This window comes from Primulina tabacum, chromosome 5 (assembly GCF_025594145.1).
Source record: "Primulina tabacum isolate GXHZ01 chromosome 5, ASM2559414v2, whole genome shotgun sequence".
Classification (NCBI taxonomy): domain Eukaryota; kingdom Viridiplantae; phylum Streptophyta; class Magnoliopsida; order Lamiales; family Gesneriaceae; genus Primulina; species Primulina tabacum.
The window spans coordinates 12230721-12254255 of NC_134554.1; the positions used below are offsets into that span (position 1 = coordinate 12230721).

General features: G+C 33.3%; 3 protein-coding genes across 5 annotated transcripts; 1 reads left to right on the forward strand and 2 right to left on the reverse strand.

Moving 5' to 3' along the window:
- Window positions 1-2748: 2748 nt before the first annotated feature.
- LOC142546639 (uncharacterized) lies at window positions 2749-5447 on the reverse strand. The gene is made up of 3 exons (XM_075654466.1): window positions 4888-5447; window positions 4479-4585; window positions 2749-3527 (listed from the first exon to the last, which is right to left on the reverse strand). Exons 1-3 carry the CDS (start codon window positions 5353-5355, stop codon window positions 2813-2815), a joined length of 1290 nt encoding a protein of 429 aa, XP_075510581.1. The 5' UTR covers window positions 5356-5447; the 3' UTR covers window positions 2749-2812.
- A 5164-nt stretch (window positions 5448-10611) lies between these two features.
- On the reverse strand, window positions 10612-12907 carry LOC142546641 (protein RER1A-like). Of its 3 annotated transcripts, none has more exons than XM_075654470.1 (4): window positions 12409-12907; window positions 11072-11252; window positions 10897-10970; window positions 10612-10741 (listed from the first exon to the last, which is right to left on the reverse strand). In XM_075654470.1, the coding sequence occupies exons 1-3, from the start codon at window positions 12810-12812 to the stop codon at window positions 10911-10913; spliced, it is 645 nt and encodes a 214-aa protein (XP_075510585.1). In that variant the 5' UTR covers window positions 12813-12907; the 3' UTR covers window positions 10612-10741; window positions 10897-10910. The 3 variants fall into 3 exon arrangements, with proteins under 3 accessions (XP_075510585.1, XP_075510586.1, XP_075510584.1); XM_075654471.1 differs by having other exon boundaries at window positions 10612-10807; XM_075654469.1 differs by having other exon boundaries at window positions 10612-10970; window positions 12409-12906.
- Window positions 12908-17255: 4348 nt separating this feature from the next.
- LOC142546640 (cyclin-D3-3-like) lies at window positions 17256-19364 on the forward strand. The gene is made up of 4 exons (XM_075654468.1): window positions 17256-17942; window positions 18305-18506; window positions 18651-18781; window positions 18933-19364. Exons 1-4 carry the CDS (start codon window positions 17439-17441, stop codon window positions 19212-19214), a joined length of 1119 nt encoding a protein of 372 aa, XP_075510583.1. The 5' UTR covers window positions 17256-17438; the 3' UTR covers window positions 19215-19364.
- The last annotated feature ends 4171 nt before the right edge of the window (window positions 19365-23535 follow it).

The following is a 23535-nucleotide window of genomic DNA, read 5'->3' on the forward strand; positions in this document are numbered from 1 at the left end:
GCATACCATATATCATTGTTTAGATACTTGTGGTATATATGATGGTTGTTTCATACGGAGCTTTGCTCAACCCCAAGGGGGACTGTTGTTGTCTTTGTGTGTGGACAATGGCAGGTACTCCAGGATATCAGGAGGCCGGAGAGGGTACTTCTGGGGGGAGTCACAGTTTGGGCTGATGTTTTATGTTTTGTTCCCAGTATATATATATATATACCGGTGCATGTCCCGATGATATGAGTTGTTTGTATATGATTGATTTTGATTATGTGTGGGCGAGTTTTAGGATATGGGATAAAATACTATTTTTAGTATTCAAATTATAGAAAAAATATTTTGGGCTCATTGTAAAGAAAATTTAAACTCGTTTTCCGCTATAAGTAATTAACTAACCCTAATCAGATTGTGTTGTAATAACGATTAGGAGGTAAGAGCCCCACAAGCGGTCTGCCGGGGAAACCGCCCGTTCTCACCCATCTCCCTCAAGGCCCTACGATTACTGGTTTCTTGTTGTTTTACATACTTGAAATTTATACCTCCAGTTGTCCTACTTTGATTCACTGCTCTATAATTGGTGTGTTCATATTTCAAATTATAGCATTTTGGCTAACAATGCACCAACACATCCCGGGCCACCGCCACTCATACAAAAATTATTCCACGTGGCGCTTGCAGTTTCATTTTCTCATATTTGGATATGATTTGTTTGGCTTCGTTGATGGTTTGAAGCCATGTTCGCCCTCCGAAATCACCAGCAACAACGTTACTATATATATATATGCCCGACGCCGAGTACTCGTTCTGGATTCTTCGGGACCAACTCTTGCTCAATGCTCTCATTTGTGCACTCTCGCCTACTCTCGTCACATTTATTGCCATATCCAAAACTTCCTACGAGGCATGTACTATGCTTACCAAGACTTATGTCGCTCTCAGCCGAGGTCGCATTATGCAACTCAAGGCTCAATTATCTCAACAGATGAAGGTACAAAATTCATCACCGAGTTTCTCCATGGCATCAAAGCCAACATTGATGTCCTTGCTCTCATGAATGTCCCGGTTGATGCTGAATATCTCATACTCAAAATTCTTAGTGGTCTCGATGAGAACTACAAAGAACTTTCTCATGTCATTCAAGAATGTTACTCCTCTATCGCGTTTCCTGCCTCACGTTGCACCAAACCTGTGCTGTATGGCCCTCACCCGGGCTCTTCGCGCACCACTATTCAGCCACGTCCACATAACTCTCGTCATACTGGCTCATGGTACCCCCGGCCATCCCCTCTTATCGCTTCTTATGCGCTTAAACCATACTCAGGCCGCTTCGAGGGACGGAGCAGGCTAGGTTAGCTGAAAGGTAGTTATCCGTTCAATATCGTTAGGACCTCCAGTCATGCGGTACATTTGATCGCATGGCCAAGAGGTTCCCGATTTCTATTTTATTCCCTGCAACTCCCAGACGTCCCCTGATCCCTCTTGTGTAGCCTATGCAGCGCCTTAAGCACACACTGTCTCCCACCTGACATCCATTCCCATTCCCACACCCACTGAATGGCTTCTTGATTCTGGCGCCTCCCACCTTGTGACTACCGATCTTTCCAACCTCTCTCTCCATTCCCCCTATGGTGGTTCTGACTCCATCATAGTTGGCAATGACAACGAGTTGTCTATTTCGCATATTGACATTCTTGTTTTCCCCACTCCATCCCGTGATACCACGCTCATTAATGTCATGTATGTCCCCTCTATGATTAAAAATTTAATATCACCGGCTCGATCTTGACACTTCTTAGCTATTAATAATTATTTAATAATTGCGAATACAAAGTGCTATTTTGTTCCAAAAGCTTAGATAACGATGAAAGTTGAAAGATTCACACATCACTTTTTTGGGATCTTTAAAGTGGCGACCGGTAATAAAGGACGGAATCACACAACTGTTTTAATTTAATAATTTTTATTTTTTTTATAATAAAACCAAATATATGTTTAATTCCTGAATTTATGGTTTTGAAAAGCTCATTTTATCAAATTAAACTTGCAAATACATTGAAGTTTTTGGTTCACGTCATCCCTCACACGTGAAAAAATAAGATAATTTACAAAGTGCGCTGATAAAGATAAAAGGATAAATGGTGTATCTTTCGTTTTTTAAGTAAAATAATTGGCATTTCGTTGACAAAAAGAGCCCACAGAATTTATTTTCACAAGAGATATTGAGTTTGTATCTCATTTTAGGTGGGATCATGTTCAATTAACAGTTGATTATTTCATATTATTTTAAGAGTACATTTATTTATAATTTAAATTTTATTATTAATTTAAAATGAAAAAGTACAACATAAAAAAACCAAAATTATATATAATTAAAAACAATATATAAATTAAACATTATGAAATATTTAAAATACATAATTCACGAATTTTGATTATATTGTATCTTTTTTTAAAAAAAATTAAATTATGTTAACACCCACCCTCGTTCATATTAACACCAACGTGGATGCCCTAAGCTTTCAACTGTTGAACAAAGCATGTGTCAAAAAAGTCAAAATCCAGCCGAATCATACGTCACTAAAACGAATTAGCAGTGACTCATTATCACGCGATATTTGTGCCTTCGAATACGGAACCACTATGTTATAACTGATAAATTATCACAATTCAAGCTTTTGGTTATCATGATCTTTTAAGTTTCTTAAAAGATCAAGAATCCATTACCCACATAGAAATAGAGCGATTAGTGTCATATTCTAGAATCAGCAAGTAAAATCACATAAATTTCAATATAATCTAACCACCACCACCCAACAATTTATACTGAACTACCATTTCCAGATAATTTAAGAGGCATCTGAACACCGAGTTCCCTAAGTCGGTTCACAATGTCATAAAGAAACTCAAACGTAAGCTTGTACTGTGAATTGAGATCGTCTCTTACATTTGGATGAAGTTTGAACCAGTCTCCCAACATCTTGTGCACGTGTGAACGAACCATTCGCCATGGAACAGGATATTCCTCGCAAAACTTCAAATATTCCACCAACAGATCACCTTGGTCCAGTTTCCCATCTTGAGTGTTTTCTTCATTCTCATGTACCCATTCAGACGTTCGATATCCACCAAACAGAGCAGGATTCTCGAGAAGGGACTCCGCTGAAAGTACCCCTTCAACACCAGTCTCTTCTATACACTGCCAGGCGTCATCCACGTGCCGTATATTTCCATTGGCAAGGACAGGAATTCTAACCGCATTTCTAACCGCTCTGATGGCATTCCAGTTAGCCCGGAATTTCTTTCCATCCTTTTCATCTCTCGTTCTTCCATGTACAGCCAAAAGAGAACAACCAGCATCCTCCAGCATTTTGGCATAGTTAATGGTATCTTGCAAATCTGGAAATATTCGAATTTTGCATGACACCGGAACGTTAAGGTTTTTAGACAATTTTTCAACTAGGGACCTAACAAGAGGAAGATTATCCATGAGGAAAGCGCCATAATACCCTCGTCTTGCAATACGTTGGGGACAACTGCATAACAAGGATATATAGAACAAATTAAGATCAACTCAACTCCAGATAAGAATGCCAAGAAGCAGTTCAATAATGTACACCAACAAAGTGATTCACTCAACGTGTTCTTTAATATGTACACCGAGTAGTATATATAAAACAAATTGAGGTGTCCCCTGCTCCAAATAAGAACGCTAATGAAGCAGTGCAATCACGTACACCAACAAAAAGAATCACTTGAGATTTTCATAAATGTCCCTAATAACTTAGCTGGAAGTCATGAATATAGCAAAATTCAAGAAAAGGTTAAAAAATCCGGGAACCCTTTTCCTGTGAGCAGAAAACCGCACAAAAGAGTTGGGCAAAAACTCGAAATTTAAAAGAGAAACAAATACGTGAGGGCAAAGATCATTGAAACACAAACGAGAGGACAGGCTAAATCTTGCATGACAGAAAAACGTTATTAAGTGTTGGTGAAGGATGTTAGATCAAATCTTGATATTTAAAGTCTGGCAGCACTTGAGTTGATAAGTTCAAGCAAGTCTATCCACCGTCTGGTTTCGGATCCATTATAATTCCAAGTGACTGAAATTTCATTCGATTTCACGGAGAGGAAACTTCAGTCATACTTTTATGCAGTATTTACAAGCGTGAGGGTTTCACAAATTTTATATAAACAAATAACACGAAACTGAAAGTACTATTTGGCCATCCAAATTTAGGATATTATAAATCTAGTCCTCCGTGTTCATGTTAAATAATAGTAATACTGATCTCAAAACAAAAATAAAACCAAGAAGCTTGATAACGTTGTTTTCCAGGAAAATTACTGCTATTTCACATCGTGAACATAAAACAATGGAATTGAAACTAAGCGAATATATTCACATACTACTAAACATTCAACACAAAAGATTAAAAAAAAGGTTGAATCTTGAAGCAAGTGAAATCTTGAGATAGAACAAATACCCAAAATTGATGTCGACATAATCACAGTAAGGCTCCACTCTCCGTGCTGCCTCCAGCAGAATATCCGGATCATTAGCACAGAATTGCACAAACAACGGCCTATCCTCCTGCCATTTCACAAAATATGAAGTCAACACAAACATTAGATAATTTGTTGTCCATTTACACTTAAGGGAGACCAAGAAATTGCTTCATCGATTATGTTTACGGAAATTTATATTTAAAAGGTATTCTTTGATTTTTCTTCAATTGGCCGGCTAGTATCCTTATTCGTGCTCTGCTGAATCGGCCTGTTTCTGGAATAACCCAGCAGCGAGCTTGGATCAAATGAACAAATTTTCGTGATACACAGGCTAATTTCTATCTACAAGCTGAAGGGTGCGAAAATTAAAGCTGGAACTCAACATACCTTACAGGTGGTAAATTCTTCTGCCCGATACTTTTGGTTTTCACCGAAAATTCTAGAGTGAAGCATTGGAGTGTAAGCAGCTTGAGCGCCGTACTTGCGGCAGAGAAGACGAAAGGGAAGCTCCGAGTTGTCCACCATGGGGGCCACAATGAGCTTGGGACTGCCCAATCTCTTCCAATGAGACCAGGCCCTCTCGATGCGGGCCTCCCCGGTCAAGTACCCCTTCGGATGACCCAAAGGAGAGAATTCTATCTCGGTGGGAAGAACGGAAGCTTCTGATGAGCAGAGAGTATCGTCTTCTTCAATGGTGGGGAAGGATTGTGCGGAGAGGGTTTGAGACTGGGCAGCCATGAACGGGTTGAGAAGATTCAGTTTCGGGTCAGGGTTGAAGTGGAGCTGGATCAGACTCCCAAATTTGATTCTGACGGGACGAGGGCGGCCGCTGGCGGTGGAAGGTGATGGATTCATCGCCGCCGCGGGTTCTGGGAGGTGCTTGAAATAATATTGGCCTTGGGAAATAGGGCAATGCAGGGTTTTTGGTTATCAACCCCACACGCTTCCTACATTACGTTTGATCGTTAGTCAAATAACAAAGCAAATTACGAGATTACCATAATATCATTAAAAAAAGATTATAATAATTCCAGATGGACTACTAGTAGAAAAGTGCTACCAAAACGACTAGGGGTCCTCTTTTAACTTTTTCTTTTTTTAAAAAAAAAAAATCAATAAAGTAAAGCCAATTCGATTATAAAAAAATTCACTTGGAAATGTTTCAACAAAAACATGGAAGCAAAACAGACTGAAAACTGAGGAACATTGATATAATAAATTGTATAAACTAAAACCATAATAAAGTCAAAAAACGCTTTCGTTTAATACAATTTAATATGTGGAGAGTAGTATGTGACGTCACACCAAGTTCCCAAAGCCTAAACAACATCTCGTAAAGGTATCCAAGCGTGAGAGGCTCTTTCACGTTTACGCAACTATATTGAGATTGCTAGGCCAGCTACATACATACTCTTGTATATCAACATAAAATATTTAAGGCGCACGCTTCAATAAATTAACGTCCCCACCTTAATAATATTAATAAATCCCGACCAACGTGCGATATTTGTTTACCAATCTTTACTGTTTTAGTTTTTAATATTTGTGGGGACTCGGACGCTAATTCATGTCTTAATCATTATTAATGTCAAATATAACAATTAAGAAGAGTGAGACTAATATTTTTTTTTAAATATAAATGCGGAAACGTAATAGTAATCTATTTGATATACATGTCAATATCAAAGTACAAGTCATGTACTACTATGTCTCTATCTCAACTAGGTTCAACGACTATACATCCAGTGCGGAATCCTATTCTGCTTCTGGGCCTGGATCTCCACGCTAACTATAATCTCTCATCCTCTTCCTGAGCCTGATCCTGTCACACCTGTTGTCATGCACACATACAAACAAGACAACAGCCAGATAACTCCAGTGAGAATTACATTCCCAGTATAAATCATGTATACATGCATTTCATATAAACATATATAACAGCATGAAACATATATTCATAACATGTATCAAAATCAGAAACATGAATCAATACAAACTCTGAATCACACTCTGTGACTCTTAGACTCTGACTCGACTCATCCTAATCTAGGGATCCCGATCGAATAATAACATACACCCACCTACACTCCCGATCGGGGTGGTGGTACGTTCTTATTCACGGACTTTGGCTCTTTCCATATCGAATATCAGTAATAGAAGAAACTTCAATTCTATCCACTTCGATATAACCAAACATCCGGCGTCTTGGCGAATCAGCCATAGACTAGGCACATCCCCCCTGGCATATCGGCCAACCATCTAGGCACATCAGCCTTGGCATATCCTGCCAAACCTCTGTGACAATGTGCAATGGCCCAGTGACGATTCCATCACTATCTGGTACCTCTGTCACGAGATCAATCATCTACGACTAGGCGCATCAGCCTATGACTCAATACATAAATCAATAGACCAAAGATATCAATCACATCAATTGCAAATATCAATGCAATAAGATGAAGTATGTGATTTTGGGAAACTCCAGTCGAATCTATCTAGAGTTGTGTAATCCCGCATCAACATCAATTTATATCTTTCGTTTCGTTCTGTCGATCTGACTCTGTCGAAGTCTCAAACTCACTGCCTGTCAAATCAATCTGGCAATAACAATATCGAATACACTGTATCAATGTATAACTCAATTCAAAACATGTTTTGATCAATACTCAAATCAAACATAATCTGATCCATATCAACGATATCATGATACAATCTCAATCAATACTGAATCTGATCAAAATCAATCTACTGATGTTTCGACGGCATAACAATACAGTCTTGATAACCCCGTCAATCTCAACATCACAGATATAATACCACAACTCATAATCGATATCAATACGAATCATAATCTTCAATAATAACAGGTCATAATATCAAATCTGTACAATCTCGATCATATCACTTCCGAAAATCATAACAATTATATAAACAGTCTGTTCTTCGATCTGACTTCAATTATATACTGATCAGTATATTCAGAACACAATATATCAGTCAAATCCTAATCCCCCAATATCATAATTTCAAACGATATTAGAATTCAATAAAACTTACGTCCAGTTGAAGCTCTCGCCGCTAGGAACTCAGTACTGTACTCAGATTCAAAATCAGACGGATGGATTTTGCACAATCCAAATCTAAAATCAAGAACTTGAAGTTGACCTCGGTTTCTCATTTTTCCCTTCTCTTTTCCATACCAAATGAAAGCTTGTATATATATATACACGTTGCATGAGAAGGCTAGGTGGCTCATTCTTTCAAGTAACACGTCTCGCGCATATGCGCGACCTATCTCGGCGCATATGCGCGAGACAATATGTCTCGGCGCGTCGTTCACACGGCAGCTCGCGCATATGCGCTCCCTCAGTCGGCGCATATGCGCGAGGTCCTTTACCATTCTTCACAACTCTCGGGTACCCTCGCGCACATGCGCGGATCCGTGTCGCGCATATGCGCGAGGTCCTCTGCCTGCCTCGCGCATATGCGCGATATGCGCCCGGCGGGGTCGCGCATAAGCGCGAGGTCTTTTCCTCGCACATAATTCCAACTTCTTTCCGGCTTCCCCGGTCTGTTCCGTTCTGTCTATAATCACATCTCAATTATCCACAAATCATATCAGATTATGATAATCAAATTCTCGGACCTTACAATATTTCGTGGTAGAGACATGGAAAATGGGAATTTAGTAGGACGGATGAATGAAGCATATGTCTAATTGATATAATTAATTGAATCACAAGTGGCTAATATCATATGGCAATTTCCAGCTAATACATCAGCCCACATCCCAGCAGCAATCATGTAAGTAGCAGATTTTAAATCATTAGCTGAAATATAGTTCAAAACTTTGACGCTTTTTCAATCTTTTAAATCGTACAATATTCCAAACGTTATATTTCGATTGTTCTACTTCGTAAAGACAATTATTACACAACAACAATATTCAAATTTAGGAACTGGAAAATTTTTAGTTTGTTTTCTCTTTCATAACAATGGATTTCAAACACTTATGTGATGAAATCAAATAGTCTAGTGAAGGTTCATACGCATAGCCTTTTGCTTGAATCATATAAAAACGTGTAGGAAAAGTTCAAACAAGTTTCCATCATTGGATTGTCCTACTGGTTTAGGTATAGTTCAGCATCCAGTTTCTGTTCTAATAATTGTTTTCAAATTTGAAATCCAAAAGACTTTAGTCTAAAGATAAGGGCATCATTCAAACCCAAAAAAATATCGATAAATCAGCTTCATTCTTACACACAACAGATCTCGTACCAGAATCCAAAAAAATGGTGGCTGTATTCAACAAAGAGCTTCTTAGTTGGTACCTGATAACCCTCAAGCTGAATCAAACAGTAGAAACTGGGATTCATGAAGCACAAAGCCCCACCGTTTCAGGATCCGTTGAGTTCCCTCAAGAAATCAATGGTCAGATCAGACAGGAAAGTCAGGGCTCGAATTCCATTGAATTTCCAATCAAAGAAGATGAGAGTGGTCAAGTTGAGATCAAGTATCACGAGTCTGATTGGGTGATCAGTATAAAAGAGAAGCTTGATCAAGCTCAAAACCACGATGCTGTGAGCTCATGGGCAAAACTATGTATTTATAGGATACCTCATTGTTTAAGAGATGGTGACGATAAGACCTATATTCCTCAGATTGTGTCCCTTGGCCCTTATCATCATGGCAAGAAGCGTTTACGATACATGGACCAGCACAAGTGGCGAGCTGCTCAATCGGTTCTGTCAAGAGGTGGTTTTTGACATAAATGACAGCAATTTATCGAGGTTGTCTGAACAAGTGAATTATTATTATGATCATAGATGGAATGCTTGGAGGGCTACTTTGAAATCAAAGTACTTCTGTAATCCATGGGCTATTATCTCCTTTGTTGCAGCAGTTGCGTTGCTGCTGTTAACTTCTTCACAAACATTTTACGGTATCTATGGTTATTATAAGCCAGCTAACGCGTAACGCCTGCTTGCTGATTTGCATATACTTTTGCTGCAGTCGCAAATTTTTTCTATTGATTTTTTTAGGGTAAAATACCCTGTTTTCATGTTGTTCTGTAAACCTTTACACTGTGTGTTTGGTTTAATAAAATATTGGAATTGGAATTTTGGTGTAATTTCAGAATTTTAATAAAATATTGGAATTGGAATTTTGGTGTAATTTCAGAATTTGATTTCACATTTTAAAATAAATTATCAAATATTAAATAATTTCGATCTTACTATTTTTAAATACATTGTTTAATAGTAACATTTACATAAATTTTTTTATTAAAATAAAGAGAAAAATAAATATTCCTTATACATGTGAAGAAATATATTTTTATTAAATACTAGATGAAGTACTAAAAAAAAGTTCATCAAGAGGGATTTGTAAAAAAAAAAGTTATAATTAAATTAGGCTTTGATAGTAAAAATAACCGAATTTTCAAGAGAAATAAATATTTTATAGAATTTCTTTAATATAAAAATATTTTTAGTTGATTTTAAAAAATATTTGTCACAATATATGACAAAGTACGTGTTATTTTTGGATAAAACTATATTTTAAAATTTTTGAAAAGTAAATTAAAGTATGTGTGAATACACTTTGAAATATTTAATGTACATTTAAAAATTACACCTTCCAAACACCTAAAATAATATTTTCAATTTCGAATCCTCCCAAATCCATAGCATCCAAACACACACTATTAGCACCATCTTAGTAAGTGCATGATGAAGAGATATAATTATTGCCATATCTCGGATTTTTTTTTAAAAAAATATTAATAAATCTTGACAATAATTTTTGAGCGCTTTAATTCGAAACAATGTATTTTAGGAGGTAGTATTGAAAAATTATATACATTTGATATTACTCTGCAACTTTAGTTTATCCCATTATATAAATATATATATGACGACACAACACACAGTATCTGAAATAGGAGGATGACAAAATTTGAATGAAAAAATTATTACATTGATTTTTAAGAGACATGAAAATGAATATGCAAGTCTCTTTCAGTTTTTTTTTTTTTTTTTTTTTTTAAATGAGGAGAAATACACATTCTCAAACCGTGACGTCGCAGAAAACAACAAAAAACAAATAGAATGAATACGATTCCACGTTGAAACTTTTTTATAAAATTCAAATTATGGTATAACAGAGTTGTTCATATTTTTGTGAACAATTCTCACTTCTAACTCATAAGGTCAGTGATCCACTCATTGATGCTTTACTTCTGTACAAAGATATTCTATAGTCAGTTAAGACACAAGGCATGAAACACGATAACCTTCAAACTTGGCTGCATAAATGTGAATGACACAGCCGCTAAAGAAGCCAAAAGATCCTCAGATAAAATTGAGGAAACAAAGAAGTTCTCGGAGGCTATACCTTATGTGTGAGTACTAGACTACGGGGGGTAAGCTTTTGGGCTCAGTTGAAGCTGCTCTTTTTCCATCATACCGCTGAAAAGTACATAAGATTATCTTAGAGTTGAGAATAGTACAGTTTCAAGTAAGAGAGAACTTACACAAAAGATTAAAATATGACGTGTGTTAACACATACCTGCTTCCCGAAGGAAAATGGAACATACTTATATTTGATCATATGCTCTATCTGTCGCCTCAGAGTTAGCATGCACAGAATGATCCAGTAGAAAAGGAGGATTGGCCAAAAAACAGGTACATCAAATATGCTGATGAATGTCAAGATGAAAGCAATGCAGAATGCTCTGGTGATCGAGTACCTTGACATGATACCACAATGACAAACCAATCACAGAACAGCAAAGAGAAATGATGCTCTATTTGAAACGCCATTTACAGGGCTCCCAGATATTAAATACCAACATCATGAAGTAAAGCACATTTCACGATGTTGCTTCAAAAAAAATTCATTCTGCTTGGAAGCAAAGAAAAATCTCTCCGAAAACTTATAAAAATCCAGTAAAAAGATAACCACAAGGCAAGCTGAGAATCATAATACAAGAATACGCACTACACAGACAAATCAAACCCATCCGCTTACAAGTGTAAGCTCCATACACCAATAAATGGATTTCTTTTGTAGTTGCAAAAATTGTGAGAACTCATGCAGCTCTCTGGCACCATAGCTGGAAGAACTTTTGCCAACTGACAATTTAAGGATGTAATATGAAGTCTTACTTTAATATAGCTTGCACCAAATGTTTCCTCTGTATTTTTACCCACCGATCGAAGCACAAATAAAACATAAAATTGTAAGCTAGTTGAAGTTTCATAAATATACACTCGTCCCTTCTGAAATTGCGGGCTCACCCCTTGATAACAAAGACAACCATGTCCATAATCATAATCAATACAACCGCACAACTAATTACACTCCCTCATTCAACCATAATATCAATGCTTCGCCACTCGTAAAACCCAACGCCATCTATCTAAAAATACAAACTTTATCCAAAACAAATCACAAAGTAAAAAGGAAAGAAGAAAACTTTTATGAGAATGCAAAATTCAATTACTTCTTGTAGTCTTGAAATAAAGCGAATTAAAATAAAGAAGAGATATTTATACAAAATTCACTCTAAAAGTGAAATTTATAATACATACACAACGATCAAAGAAAAAACAAGGGTAGAATTGATCTCCGAAGTAGTTTCCAATTTTTACACAGATTTTTAGCAGTCCAACTACGGTATCTCTGGAAATTCTCTTTAAAAAAGTTGCTTGTATCCAGAAAAGAAAAAAAGAAAACAAACGAAATTATTCAGGGTCAGCGCGACTGAAACAAGAGAAATCAAAACCAGTATTTCTTAACATGATAGAATCATTCCCTGAGTTTCAATTGGGTCGTTGACTTCAGTTTAACGCGAGCCAATATTCTTTTTTTTTGGGGGGGGGCAATGACAGAAATGGACGCACCAGAATTTAAATTCGGGGAGGCGACGGACGAAAGGGCGAAACTCGTCGGAGCCGCGAGTTGGAAGGGTGGGCCCATCGGAAAATTCCGGGTCCACCTGAGGCGAAAGAAATCCTATGAGAAGGTTGAGTATATAGATACCGAGAGCGTAGGACACCACGTAGAATCCCTCTACAAGGTAAACCCGCACCACGTACAAGGCTGCGATGCACAGAAATGCGATCCACCGGTTCAGAACATGCGGCGTCGTTTTGTCCAACAAGTGCTGGTATCGCTGGGAAATTGTGAAGATCCACCGTGAAATAGAGGCTTTAGACACCGTTGAATCTCGATTTTCGGCCGCCGACGACGACTCGGTGACGGGTTTTTCAGTGGATGTCAAGGAACCACCTGGAGTCGAGTCCATTGGGATCAGAGTCAGGAGGGGCAGCAGGTGCTGACGGAGGAGGGAAAGATGGGTTTATATCAAATAGTCCCTCTTCCTTTCTAATTTCTCAAATTTACCCTACCAAAAATTATAAATGTCGATTTCATCCAAAATTGTAAGACTAGTAGTGATCGTTAGTCATAATACGTAAATGTAAATTAAATTTTGATAACAATATAATTTTATTTTAAAAAATTTTATATAATGTGACTCATGATGTGTATAATATAATATTTTTTATTTTTATTATAGTGTTGAAGTAAAATAAAATGTTAAATAAACATATGAACATTTAAATATTGACAAAAACTTGTGTGAGACGGTCTCACGGGTCGTATTTTGTGAGACGAATCTCTTATTTGGGTCATCCATGAAAAAATATTATTTTTTATGCTAAGAGTATTACTTTTTATTGTGAATATCAGTAGAATTGACCCGTCTCACAGATAAAGATTCGTGACCGTCTCACAGTAGACCTACTCTTAAATATTTGAGTAAAAAAAATGATTTGCATATCACATTAATTATCTTCTCAACCTATACAAATGTAAGGTGTGTATTCGTTATAGATATTTGTTTACTTTTTAAATGACATATTTTTGTGTCGTTGATAGATATTTATTGATTTTTGCAAAATTTCACATAATTCTAAAAATTTTTCATACAATTTTTTAGTTTTCATTTATAAAAAATTTCAATGAAAATCTATATAAATTTGTAATTTATGATTGTTTTTTTTGAACCAATAGTTGAATGTGAATAACTTTTATTTATTTAAAATATTTTAATTTATTAATATAAATATTTTTAAAATTATAATTTGATTTACGAAAAATGATATATAAGTTAGTACAAAATTTATTGCAATCAAACTCTAATTATTCAAGTCAATTCAATATATTTAGTTAATTAATTAATTTTTTTAAAAATATGTAATAGCTAATATTAATAAATAATAAAACTTAAAATAATTTTATTCATTTTTAAGTAAATTTTTGTATAAAAAATTATTAATTTTATTTTTTATTATATGACTAAGAACAAAATAAATTAAACAATTATTTGTATATAAAATATTGAATAAGTATCTTAAAAAATGTAAAATTAGTGTAATTTTATAAAATTTTAATATATCTAATTTCATATAAATATTCTTATATAGGCGTGTTTTCATGAATTTTTAAAAATATGTTAATATATCAATCAATTACACACGTTTTTTGTAATATATTTGCATACATTCAAATCATATCATATGTATGAATTTTGAGTTATAATTAGGGGTGTAAACGAACCGAACACGTTCACGAACTTTTCGAGCCAGGTTCGAATAATATTTGGTTCGAATTCGAAATTATCGAATTCGAGCCGAACTCGAACATGTTCGAATATTTTTCGAATCGAATTCGAGCTAACATTATATTGTTCAATTGTTCGTGAACTGTTCGCAAACTTTAGCATTATATTTAAAAAATAAATAAAATATTATTATGTATATATATATATATAATATTATAATATAATATATTATATATAATATTATTCGAGTTCGAATCGAATTCGAACTCGAGCCTCAGTTCGAATCGAGTTCGAATCGAAAATAATAAAAGTTCGAGTTTCGAATCGAGCTTCGAATATGTTTATTCGAATTCGTGCTCGAGCTCGAATACTTAAAATTTTATAAAATTCGATTCGATTCGATTCGTTTACAACCCTAGTTATAATCAAAAGTAAGATGCATGTACACTACAATTATGAAAATAATTAAAACTAAAATAGTATATAATAATTAATAAAAATCTAAAATTTACTTATTAACATAATTTCTTATTTTCAATTTATAAACCAATAAAATATTAATTTTTTTATATAGTATAATAAATTTTTATTAAAATTTTTAAAAAAATGATTTTAAAATTTGCGAGGTTATGTAATCACAACCTGAAAAATAAAATGAATGATGCTAATATTTTGATTTTAAAATAAGTTTTAAAAAAATCCCAAAAAAAAGGAAAATTAGTTTTGAGTTTGAAATATTTGATAGTTAAATGTTGACAATTTTTTATATTTTATAGATGTACTTTAGATTTTAATTTTTGTATTTAATAAAATTTTTATTAAATAGTTTAGCAGTAGTTGAATATGAATAACTTTTATTTATTTAAAATATTTTAATTTATTAATATAAATATTTTTAAAATTTTAATTTGATTTATGAAAAATGATATATAAGCTAGTACTACATTTATAACAATCAAACTCTAATTATTCAAGTCAATTCAGTATATTTAGTTAATTAATTAGATTTTTTAAAATATGTAATAGCTAATATTAATAAATAATAAAACTTAAAATAATTTTATTCATTTTTAAGTAAATTTTTGTATAAAAAATTTTTTAATTTTATTTTTGATTATATGTATATGAACAAAATAAATTAAACAATTATTTGTATATAAAATATTGAATAAGTATCTTAAAAAATGTAAAATTAGTGTAATTTTATAAAATTTTAATATATCTAATTTCATATAATTATTCTTATATAGGCGTGTTTTCATGAATTTTTAAAAATATGTTAATATATCAATCAATTACACACTGTTTTTCGTAACATATTTGCATACATTCAAATCATATGTATGAATTTTGAGTTATAATCAAAAGTAAGATGCATGTTAACTACGATTATGAAAATAATTAAAACTGAAATAGTATATAATAATTAATAAAAATCTAAAATTTACTTATTAACATAATTTTTTATTTTCAATCTATGAACCAATAAAATATTAATTTTCTTATACAGTATAATAAATTTTTGTTAAAATTTTAATAAAAATGATTTTAAAATTTTTGAGGTTCCGTGATCACAACCTGAAAAATAAAATGAACGATGCTAATATTTTGATTTTAAAATATGTTTTAAAAAAATCCAAAAAAAGGAAAATGAGTTTTGAGTTTGAAATATTGGATAGTTAAATGTAGACAATTTTTTATATTTTATAGATGTATATTTTATAGATGTACTTTAGATTTTAATTTTTGTATTTAATAAAATTTCACGAGTCATTGAAAATCTATTGATATTTTGAATCTCTATATATTTTTGCAGAATATTTAAACGTCAAGTTTGAATATCACATTATTTTTTAAAACTCTACAAAATATCACTAAACTTTTATATAATATATAAAAATTTAGATTGAATACCTCTAAAGTTTTGAACTCAATAAAAATAATTAAAAGTTTAGAACTATTACGTCTCTATTTTTTTTATTTGGAATAAGATTTTAGTTAGCATATTTTTATACATTAAGGCTGCGTTTGGTTGGAGGATAAAATAAACTAATAATTAATATGTAAATGATAAAGAAAATGATTGTCGTATAAATATAACATATGGTGTAAAATAGTATTTTGTTTGATAAGATTTTTAAGTGTAGGATAATTTTGAATTTTTTTAAAAGGACAAAATTGCCCTTTCTTCTTCCACTCCGGCGGCGGCGGTCCAGCATTCCGGCGGTGGTCCGGCGACGGAGACGGTCGGCGTCCGAGGTGGCGGAGATGGTCCAGCGGCGGTGCGACGGTGTCCGGCGACGGCGGTCCGGCGGTGGTACGGCGACGTTTGTGCGATGGCGGGTACGACGACGGTTCGGCGACGGTCCGGCAGCCGAGGTGGTTCAACAACGGTGAAGAAGGAAGGGTAAAATTGGAAAGAGATTAGGGATAGAAGAAGGATTAATAATCCTACATAGGAATGAGGTATTATTTAATCACACGTAATACAACCTAATCAGTTATAGAAGGGATTGAGTTGGTTAAATAAAAATCATACCAAACGTTGGATAAAGTGTGATAAAATAATCTATCCTACTTAATCTCATTAACCAAACGCAGCCTAAAAATAAAGAGAAATTACATAAGACCCATTTAGATAAACAGGTTTTCATAGCTAGCAAGTAGTGTACAATCATCTAGAAAAAAAAATACTTATTTAAATATATATTTGGAATCACAATATTATATTATATTATGCATACAAAGAGTTTTTCTGATGTTTGGCTTAACATAATATATATATATATATATATATATATATATGCGTATGTATAGGTTTAATATTATTGATTTATTATTATTATATAATTAGTTCCTAATAATTTTGTACTTGGTTCGACCGTTCAAACCTGACCAAATTTTTTGGGCCGGGGCTAAATATAATATAGTATATATGGAAGCCCATGCAGTTCTTGTGGGCTGGGTTCAGCTCGTACGGCCCGACACAAGGAATTATTATTTTAAGGCCGAATTTGCTCGGCGTCAAATAAAAATAAAATAATACAAGAAAATAAATAAATAAATAAAAAAGGAAAAAGAATAGGCGTGAATTGGTCTGTTCACGTATAAAAGTATAAAACCCCTCGGACGCTCATCTTTAGCCTCCTCGCTCTCCTCTCCTCTCCTTTTCAGTATCATAAGGAGAAAGGGAACAAAGGGCGTAAAAGGAGTGAAAACAGACGCAAAGAAGGTGTGAAAATGAGCCAAAGATTCAATATTTCGAGTTTTATCTTCTTGTCCTGAGGATAATGAGCGTAGGTTCCAATGTCTTCTTCCCAGAAGAAGATGGTTTTCCATTTCCAAGAACAAAAACTCCTCTTCCAAAGTTCAATTCTTGACCATCTTTACTGCGAGGAAGAGTGTTTTGATGAAGATTCGGGTTGTGGATTTGGTTTGGATATTAATGAAATTAGTGTAAAGCCCTTCTCTTTTCTAAATGAGAGTGATTTTTCCTTGGAGGATGATGAGCTTGTCACCCTTCTGATTAAGGAAAAAGATCAGGCGGAACTGAGATGTACTGAAATTAGTTCTAATGGGTTTTTGGAAACGGGGAGAAATGAGGCTATTACATGGATGTTGAAGGTTATTGCCTACCACGGGTTCACTGCCATGACTGGTTTTTTAGCTGTGTATTACTATGACAGATTTGTATCAAGCCCTTGTTTTCAGAAAGATAAGCCATGGATGAGTCAACTGGCTGCTGTGGCTTGTCTTTCTATAGCTGCAAAAGTGGAGGAAACTCGAGTGCCTCTTCTGTTAGACCTTCAAGTATGTTTCTTGATAGGCATTTGGCTTTTTTAGTGTGTTCGCAACGTAATGCTTGTGGAAAATTAATCCATTTGTTTGTGCCAAATTTGATAATACCTAGAGATATGGACAATCTAGAGTGGTTTCTTCCATTATTTGATATCTTAAAGATTTTAAAGATGTGTCCCAGTTATATTGTGTATCCTTTTGTGGCTTTAAATGCAATTGTTAGCAGATGTATACGGTAGACGTTTAAAATCAAATCGTTTATGTCCGTGCATTACTTTGTCAAGGTCATCACTTATTCAAATTATATTTGTCTAATTCCTCGTTGTGCTGAATTTGTGGTGATATTGACTTGATTTTATTTGAATGGCTTTTAGGTGGACGAATCCAAGTATGTTTTCGAGGCAAAAACGATACAGAGAGGGGAGCTATTGGTGCTCTCGACGCTTAAATGGAAGGTGAATCTTGTGACACCACTCTCATTCTTTGACCACATTGTGAGGAGATTTGGATTGATCACCAATTTACAAACCGAGTTCTTGAGGAGGTGTGAGAGTCTTGTACTCACTATTGTTACAGGTACGGCAGTACTGTATTTTTACTTCAGTGGAATGGATATATTGGTCTGTGAATTAATCGTTAAGGCCATGATTCTACGCCTAATTTTCTACGAGTTTCTGTCCACTGAGTTCTAATTGTTGTCAATTCCATGTGAAATTTCAGATTGTAGGTTTGTGCATTTTCTTCCTTCTGTTGTTGCTGCTGCAACAATGAAGTATGTTATAAGAGAGATTCAGCCTTCTGTTGGCCTGGAATACGAAAACCAACTGATGACCGTGCTAAGAACTAGCAAGGTTTGTTTTATCTCTTTGCTTTTTGTTCATCTTCTGAATTCTGATCGCATCTATTAGCATCTCCTCTGTTACTGAAACCAGATTTGGAGTTTCACTGATTCTTGATTACTGACAACACATATTCTTGATTGCCAAATCGGAATTGTTACAGGACAAGGCCGACGCTTGCCATGAACTTATCGTGGAGCTAATGGATGACCATAATCGCAGGTTTTTCCACAAGAGGAAACACGACTCCATACCAAGTAGCCCGAGTGGGGTAATTGATTCATATTTCAGCTCCGATAGTTCGAATGATTCATGGGCTCATGTGTTGTCTGGTTCATCCTCTCTGGAGCCATTATTTAAGAGAAGCAGAATTCTGGATCAGCACACGATGATAGCTTCATTAAGCAGTAATTTGCCTGTTGGTGTTAATGACTGTCTTCATTGAGCATTCATGTTCTCGTTTTTGCTATGTTTCGATCATATCATAATGCCATCATATGATTTTCGATTAAATTTCCATGTATTCAATGCCTATCCGGTTAAAGCTCAACTCTTATCAACATATGAGATTGGAAAGACATGATTCATGGGCTCATGTGTTGGTATTGCTACTGAATGTGAATTCAAGACATGAGTTTATATATGTCACAGATAATGAGATAAACAATAGTATGCATAGGTTTGATGAAGATTCAGAGACAGGGATAGGTGTTGTCTTTGGTTGTTTCTCAAAAGGAGGTATCAATGAAATAAGTAAGCTTTTCAATATAGAGACAGGGTGGCATGGACTATGCGCTGTTTAACTCTTTTTCTGAAAAAAATAAAATAAAATTCAAATGAACAGACAAAACAAGTTGTGTATTTTATTTCATTTGAAGAAGTTTCATATATTTTTTAAAACAAAATATCCATTTTTTTATTTTTTTTACTTTTTAAGAGAAATGTTATTTCTTGGTTCTGCACCTCATTGGCTAATAAATTCTTTTTTTATCGGTATATAAGATATATCCGTACCATTTTGCTAAGGAAGCGGATAGCTTAAATTTAATTTAAATATATTTATATGAAATTTTAAAAAACAGTCCATGACTAAATAAAAATTATATGAAACTTGTCACTTCTCACGACTTTCACTAAAGTCTAAAGTAGTGTATTGGTCATCAAATAAATCTAAAAAAATTCTGTGAAAATATTCTGAAATCTTAGAAATTCTACAAAAATTAGTAGAAATTTATCAATTTTATAAAAATATGTCATTTAAAAAAAGTCATCAAATCTCTACAATAAATATACCAAAAATATTGTTTCTATTACTCACAACTTAATTCCAAGGGAATATCTCAATATATTTATGTTTTCTAGATGAATGTTATTATTAATTGTATGATTATCTACATGAATGTTTTCATATCAAATGGTCAGTAAAATTTTTTTTGTGAATTGTCACATATATAGAGTTGTCAAACTATGACACATCACCCCACCGAAAGAAATGAAAGTTTAAATAATTTATATGGGTTAAAATGGATTTTTTTTTTTTAAAAAAAATTGAGTTAACAATTTTCATAGAACAAGGATGCAGGAAGCAGTTGTTATAAACAGATTTATGTGGATTTATGTAGACTTTTTTGCAAGATTTTTATAGACATTTGTAGACTTTTTTTTTTTTAGAATTTTATAAATTTTGTACTTAATTATAACATATTATTTTTGTATTAATTTCTTTGAACCAATAATTAATTGACATATATAACATATTCAGTTTGAAATTATTTTCAATATTTATATTAATAAATAAATTTACTTATTTAAAAGTTAAATCATTTAATCCTTACATGTGTATATATGTGGGTTTGTATGTATGTTTGTAAATTTTTTAAAATACATTAATTGATTAACATGTAACATTGTTTTTAAATTGATAATATACATGTGAAAATAATATTATTTAGTATTGTGTGAATATAATTTTGTAAAAAAATATCATAGCTTACATATTAATTGAAAATACTAAAATGAATTTAAAAAATCATGGTTGTTACGAGACTATTCAATTATTAAGAATTAAGCAACATTTTTTTGGATCATCTTTTATTATTATTGAATATTACATTAATTTGTATAAATCATAAATTTAGAATCACAAAATCAATTCTAGAATTCAAAATTTCCTGTGATATTAAAATAAAAAATTATTAAATGAACAATCAGCCAAAAATGAAAAATTTGAAAATGAAAGATGAAAATATATATAGGGATACACTTCGAAAATTTGAGATAGTGATAGAAATAGATGAGAGAAGAGAAGATAGGAAGAGAAGTGATATGAAGCGACAGAGAGAAAAATAAATAGCTTGTATATGAGCTATAAGTTTTAAAAATCCATCCAAATCTTTGGGTTTAACCAAATACAATTTTTTACAATTTATAGTTGTACCTTAGGCTTTAATGTTTATATGTTAATGAATTCCATGGAGTTATTAAAAGTCCATAGAAAATTTGAATACCTATAGATTTTTATAGAGTTTTTAAAAGTCAATGTTGAATACTACTTTACTTTTTAAGACTTTTATAGAGTATGTAAAAGTCTTAATTGAATACAGCTAGACTTTTAAAATCTACAAAATAATTAAAAGTCAATAAATCTTCAATATTGAATACACCCCCCTTATATTCAATTGGTCAAAAAGTTCATACCCATCATTAAATTCGAATTGAAATCAATCCTACAAGCACATGGTTCACCACGATTGATTCACGTTGAATTTTTATGAAAAGTCCGATAAAAAATGTAAAACTTAAGTTCCCGCCAAGGTTTTTTTTTTTTTTTTTGGGGGGGGGGGGGGGGGGGGGGGGGGGGGTTTTGGGTGAGTATCGAATTTACAACTCAGTTTTAAACTTGAGATATTGAATTAGATCCTCAATCTCAACTTATATTGGGATGCATTTTGAGATATCAAAATCTGTTTAGGACATGTTTGGTTTGTAAAAGATGATATCAAAAACGTGGTTTAGTGTTCGAACTTTCCTTTTAGTTTAATTGATAATAATCCATGATCCATTTTCGATCTTTATATCAGCGAATGCATTATATCAAATTTTTTAAAAAAAAACAACATAAAATTTGTAATAAAATTGCTAGTCCCTCCGCAATTTTTGTTAGAATGGAAAAATATATATTGATAATATCATGAAATTTTTTAAAATAAGAAACGTGTTATTCACATGCTCGCCAAGGCCATCCAATTTTTTTTGTGTTTTTCACATTTATGACTGAAAATTCATTGCATCTGATGGGATACACATAGTTTTATTCAATTGGTTAACTAAACATATAATTCCAGATTGATTGTAAATTTAAGTAACATCATTAAATTTCAACTTCCCGACATATTTACACTCCGTAAAATCGTTAACTTTTCACGCTAATATTTACACTCCGTAAAATCGTTAACTTTTACTATAAAAATCGTAAGGACGCACGCTAATATTTGAACCTAAAAATTTTGATTCAAATTTAACGAGTCACCGTATCCAGGAGGATCGGACATTAATGGTATTCCGATATCTTTGTACATCCTGATTGAATATTCGGGGATTCTCCACTTTTTATATCAACATCTTTCAATACTCAGAATTGATTTTCTCGATGCATGAGTATCGTTTTTGTCTTTGACTATAACTGCATTGAATGTTTTGTGTTCTTTGTTCCAAGGGCTATCTTTTTAATATTCATTCATCAGTTTTGACCAAATTAACCTTGGTTGTGAATCGATGTCCTTAATTGATATCTGATTTATCAGTTTTTTTTTTAATATCAAACCTTAATATTTTATTAAAGCTTGTGTTATCTTGAGAATATTAAACGAGATGGTTCCCATTTCATATAGATGTTTGAGTAATAAGGATGAAAAATTCAGTACTCATTTGGTGTTTTTTGAATGCTCATATTACCTGGGAACACCGGAGTACGGGCATGCCTTTGCAGGCAGTGAAAATATTTTGTACGAGTGTTGCTTTTTTCGTGTACATTTTCATGTTGAAACTTGCTCGGCGGACAATCGGGAGCCCGATTTATTGTTCATTTACAATGAGGGAGGGGAAAGCTCCAATACGAGCTGATGACATCCATGACCATTATGCCACTTGGTGGAATGCCCCATTGACAAAGGAACGAGATTTGCTCACTAATAATTAATCATGTAGAGCAACTAAAAAGTTTAAAAAACTTTTCTACCTATAAAATTCAATCCTGTGAGACTTTTTTTGAGTTATCCTTTGGGAATTGATGTGGTTAAAAAAACATTGTGTGAAGTAAAATTTCACAACTACCAATCATGAAAAGAACAAAAACATTGATGAAAGTATGAGCATTTGGACCTCCATTTATTAAATACACATGCGCTTGGATTTTGTTAAAATGGTGTGTAACTATTTATTTGAAAAGGATGGATTCAAAGTTCAAAAAAGAATTAAATCCAAATGCTATTTTCTGATGAAGGTGTCAGCACGTGTTTAATGAGGTTCTGTTCGATCATCTCATTGGCTTCAATATGCCCACCACATTCCCAGGAAATTGTTGGTTGTCCATGTATACATTTTTTTTTGGAAAAATGATGTAATGATCGAAACACCCTTAATTCATCACACTCCCTCCTATGTTTTTCCATTAATAAGGTTTAATTTGACACTTTAAAGGAACTTTCTGTAGCCACCTATTTCAATCATTGATAGGTAATTTTTTATTTTTATTTATTTTTTAAATA

Excerpts from the sequence above, each read along its gene's own strand:
- LOC142546639 (XM_075654466.1), bottom strand. The coding sequence starts at position 5,355 with ATGAATCCATCACCTTCCACCGCCAGCGGCCGCCCTCGTCCCGTCAGA. Across the intron at positions 4,586-4,887 it reads AAGAATTTACCACCTGTAAG|GAGGATAGGCCGTTGTTTGT; the intron begins GTATGTTGAGTT and ends GTGAAATGGCAG. Across the intron at positions 3,528-4,478 it reads TATGTCGACATCAATTTTGG|TTGTCCCCAACGTATTGCAA; the intron begins GTATTTGTTCTA and ends CTTGTTATGCAG.
- LOC142546641 (XM_075654470.1), bottom strand. The coding sequence starts at position 12,812 with ATGGACTCGACTCCAGGTGGTTCCTTGACATCCACTGAAAAACCCGTC. Across the intron at positions 11,253-12,408 it reads CTCCCCGAATTTAAATTCTG|GTACTCGATCACCAGAGCAT; the intron begins GTGCGTCCATTT and ends TATCATGTCAAG. Across the intron at positions 10,971-11,071 it reads CATTTTCCTTCGGGAAGCAG|CGGTATGATGGAAAAAGAGC; the intron begins GTATGTGTTAAC and ends TGTACTTTTCAG.
- LOC142546640 (XM_075654468.1), top strand. The coding sequence starts at position 17,439 with ATGTCTTCTTCCCAGAAGAAGATGGTTTTCCATTTCCAAGAACAAAAA. Across the intron at positions 17,943-18,304 it reads CTCTTCTGTTAGACCTTCAA|GTGGACGAATCCAAGTATGT; the intron begins GTATGTTTCTTG and ends AATGGCTTTTAG. Across the intron at positions 18,782-18,932 it reads CCGTGCTAAGAACTAGCAAG|GACAAGGCCGACGCTTGCCA; the intron begins GTTTGTTTTATC and ends GAATTGTTACAG.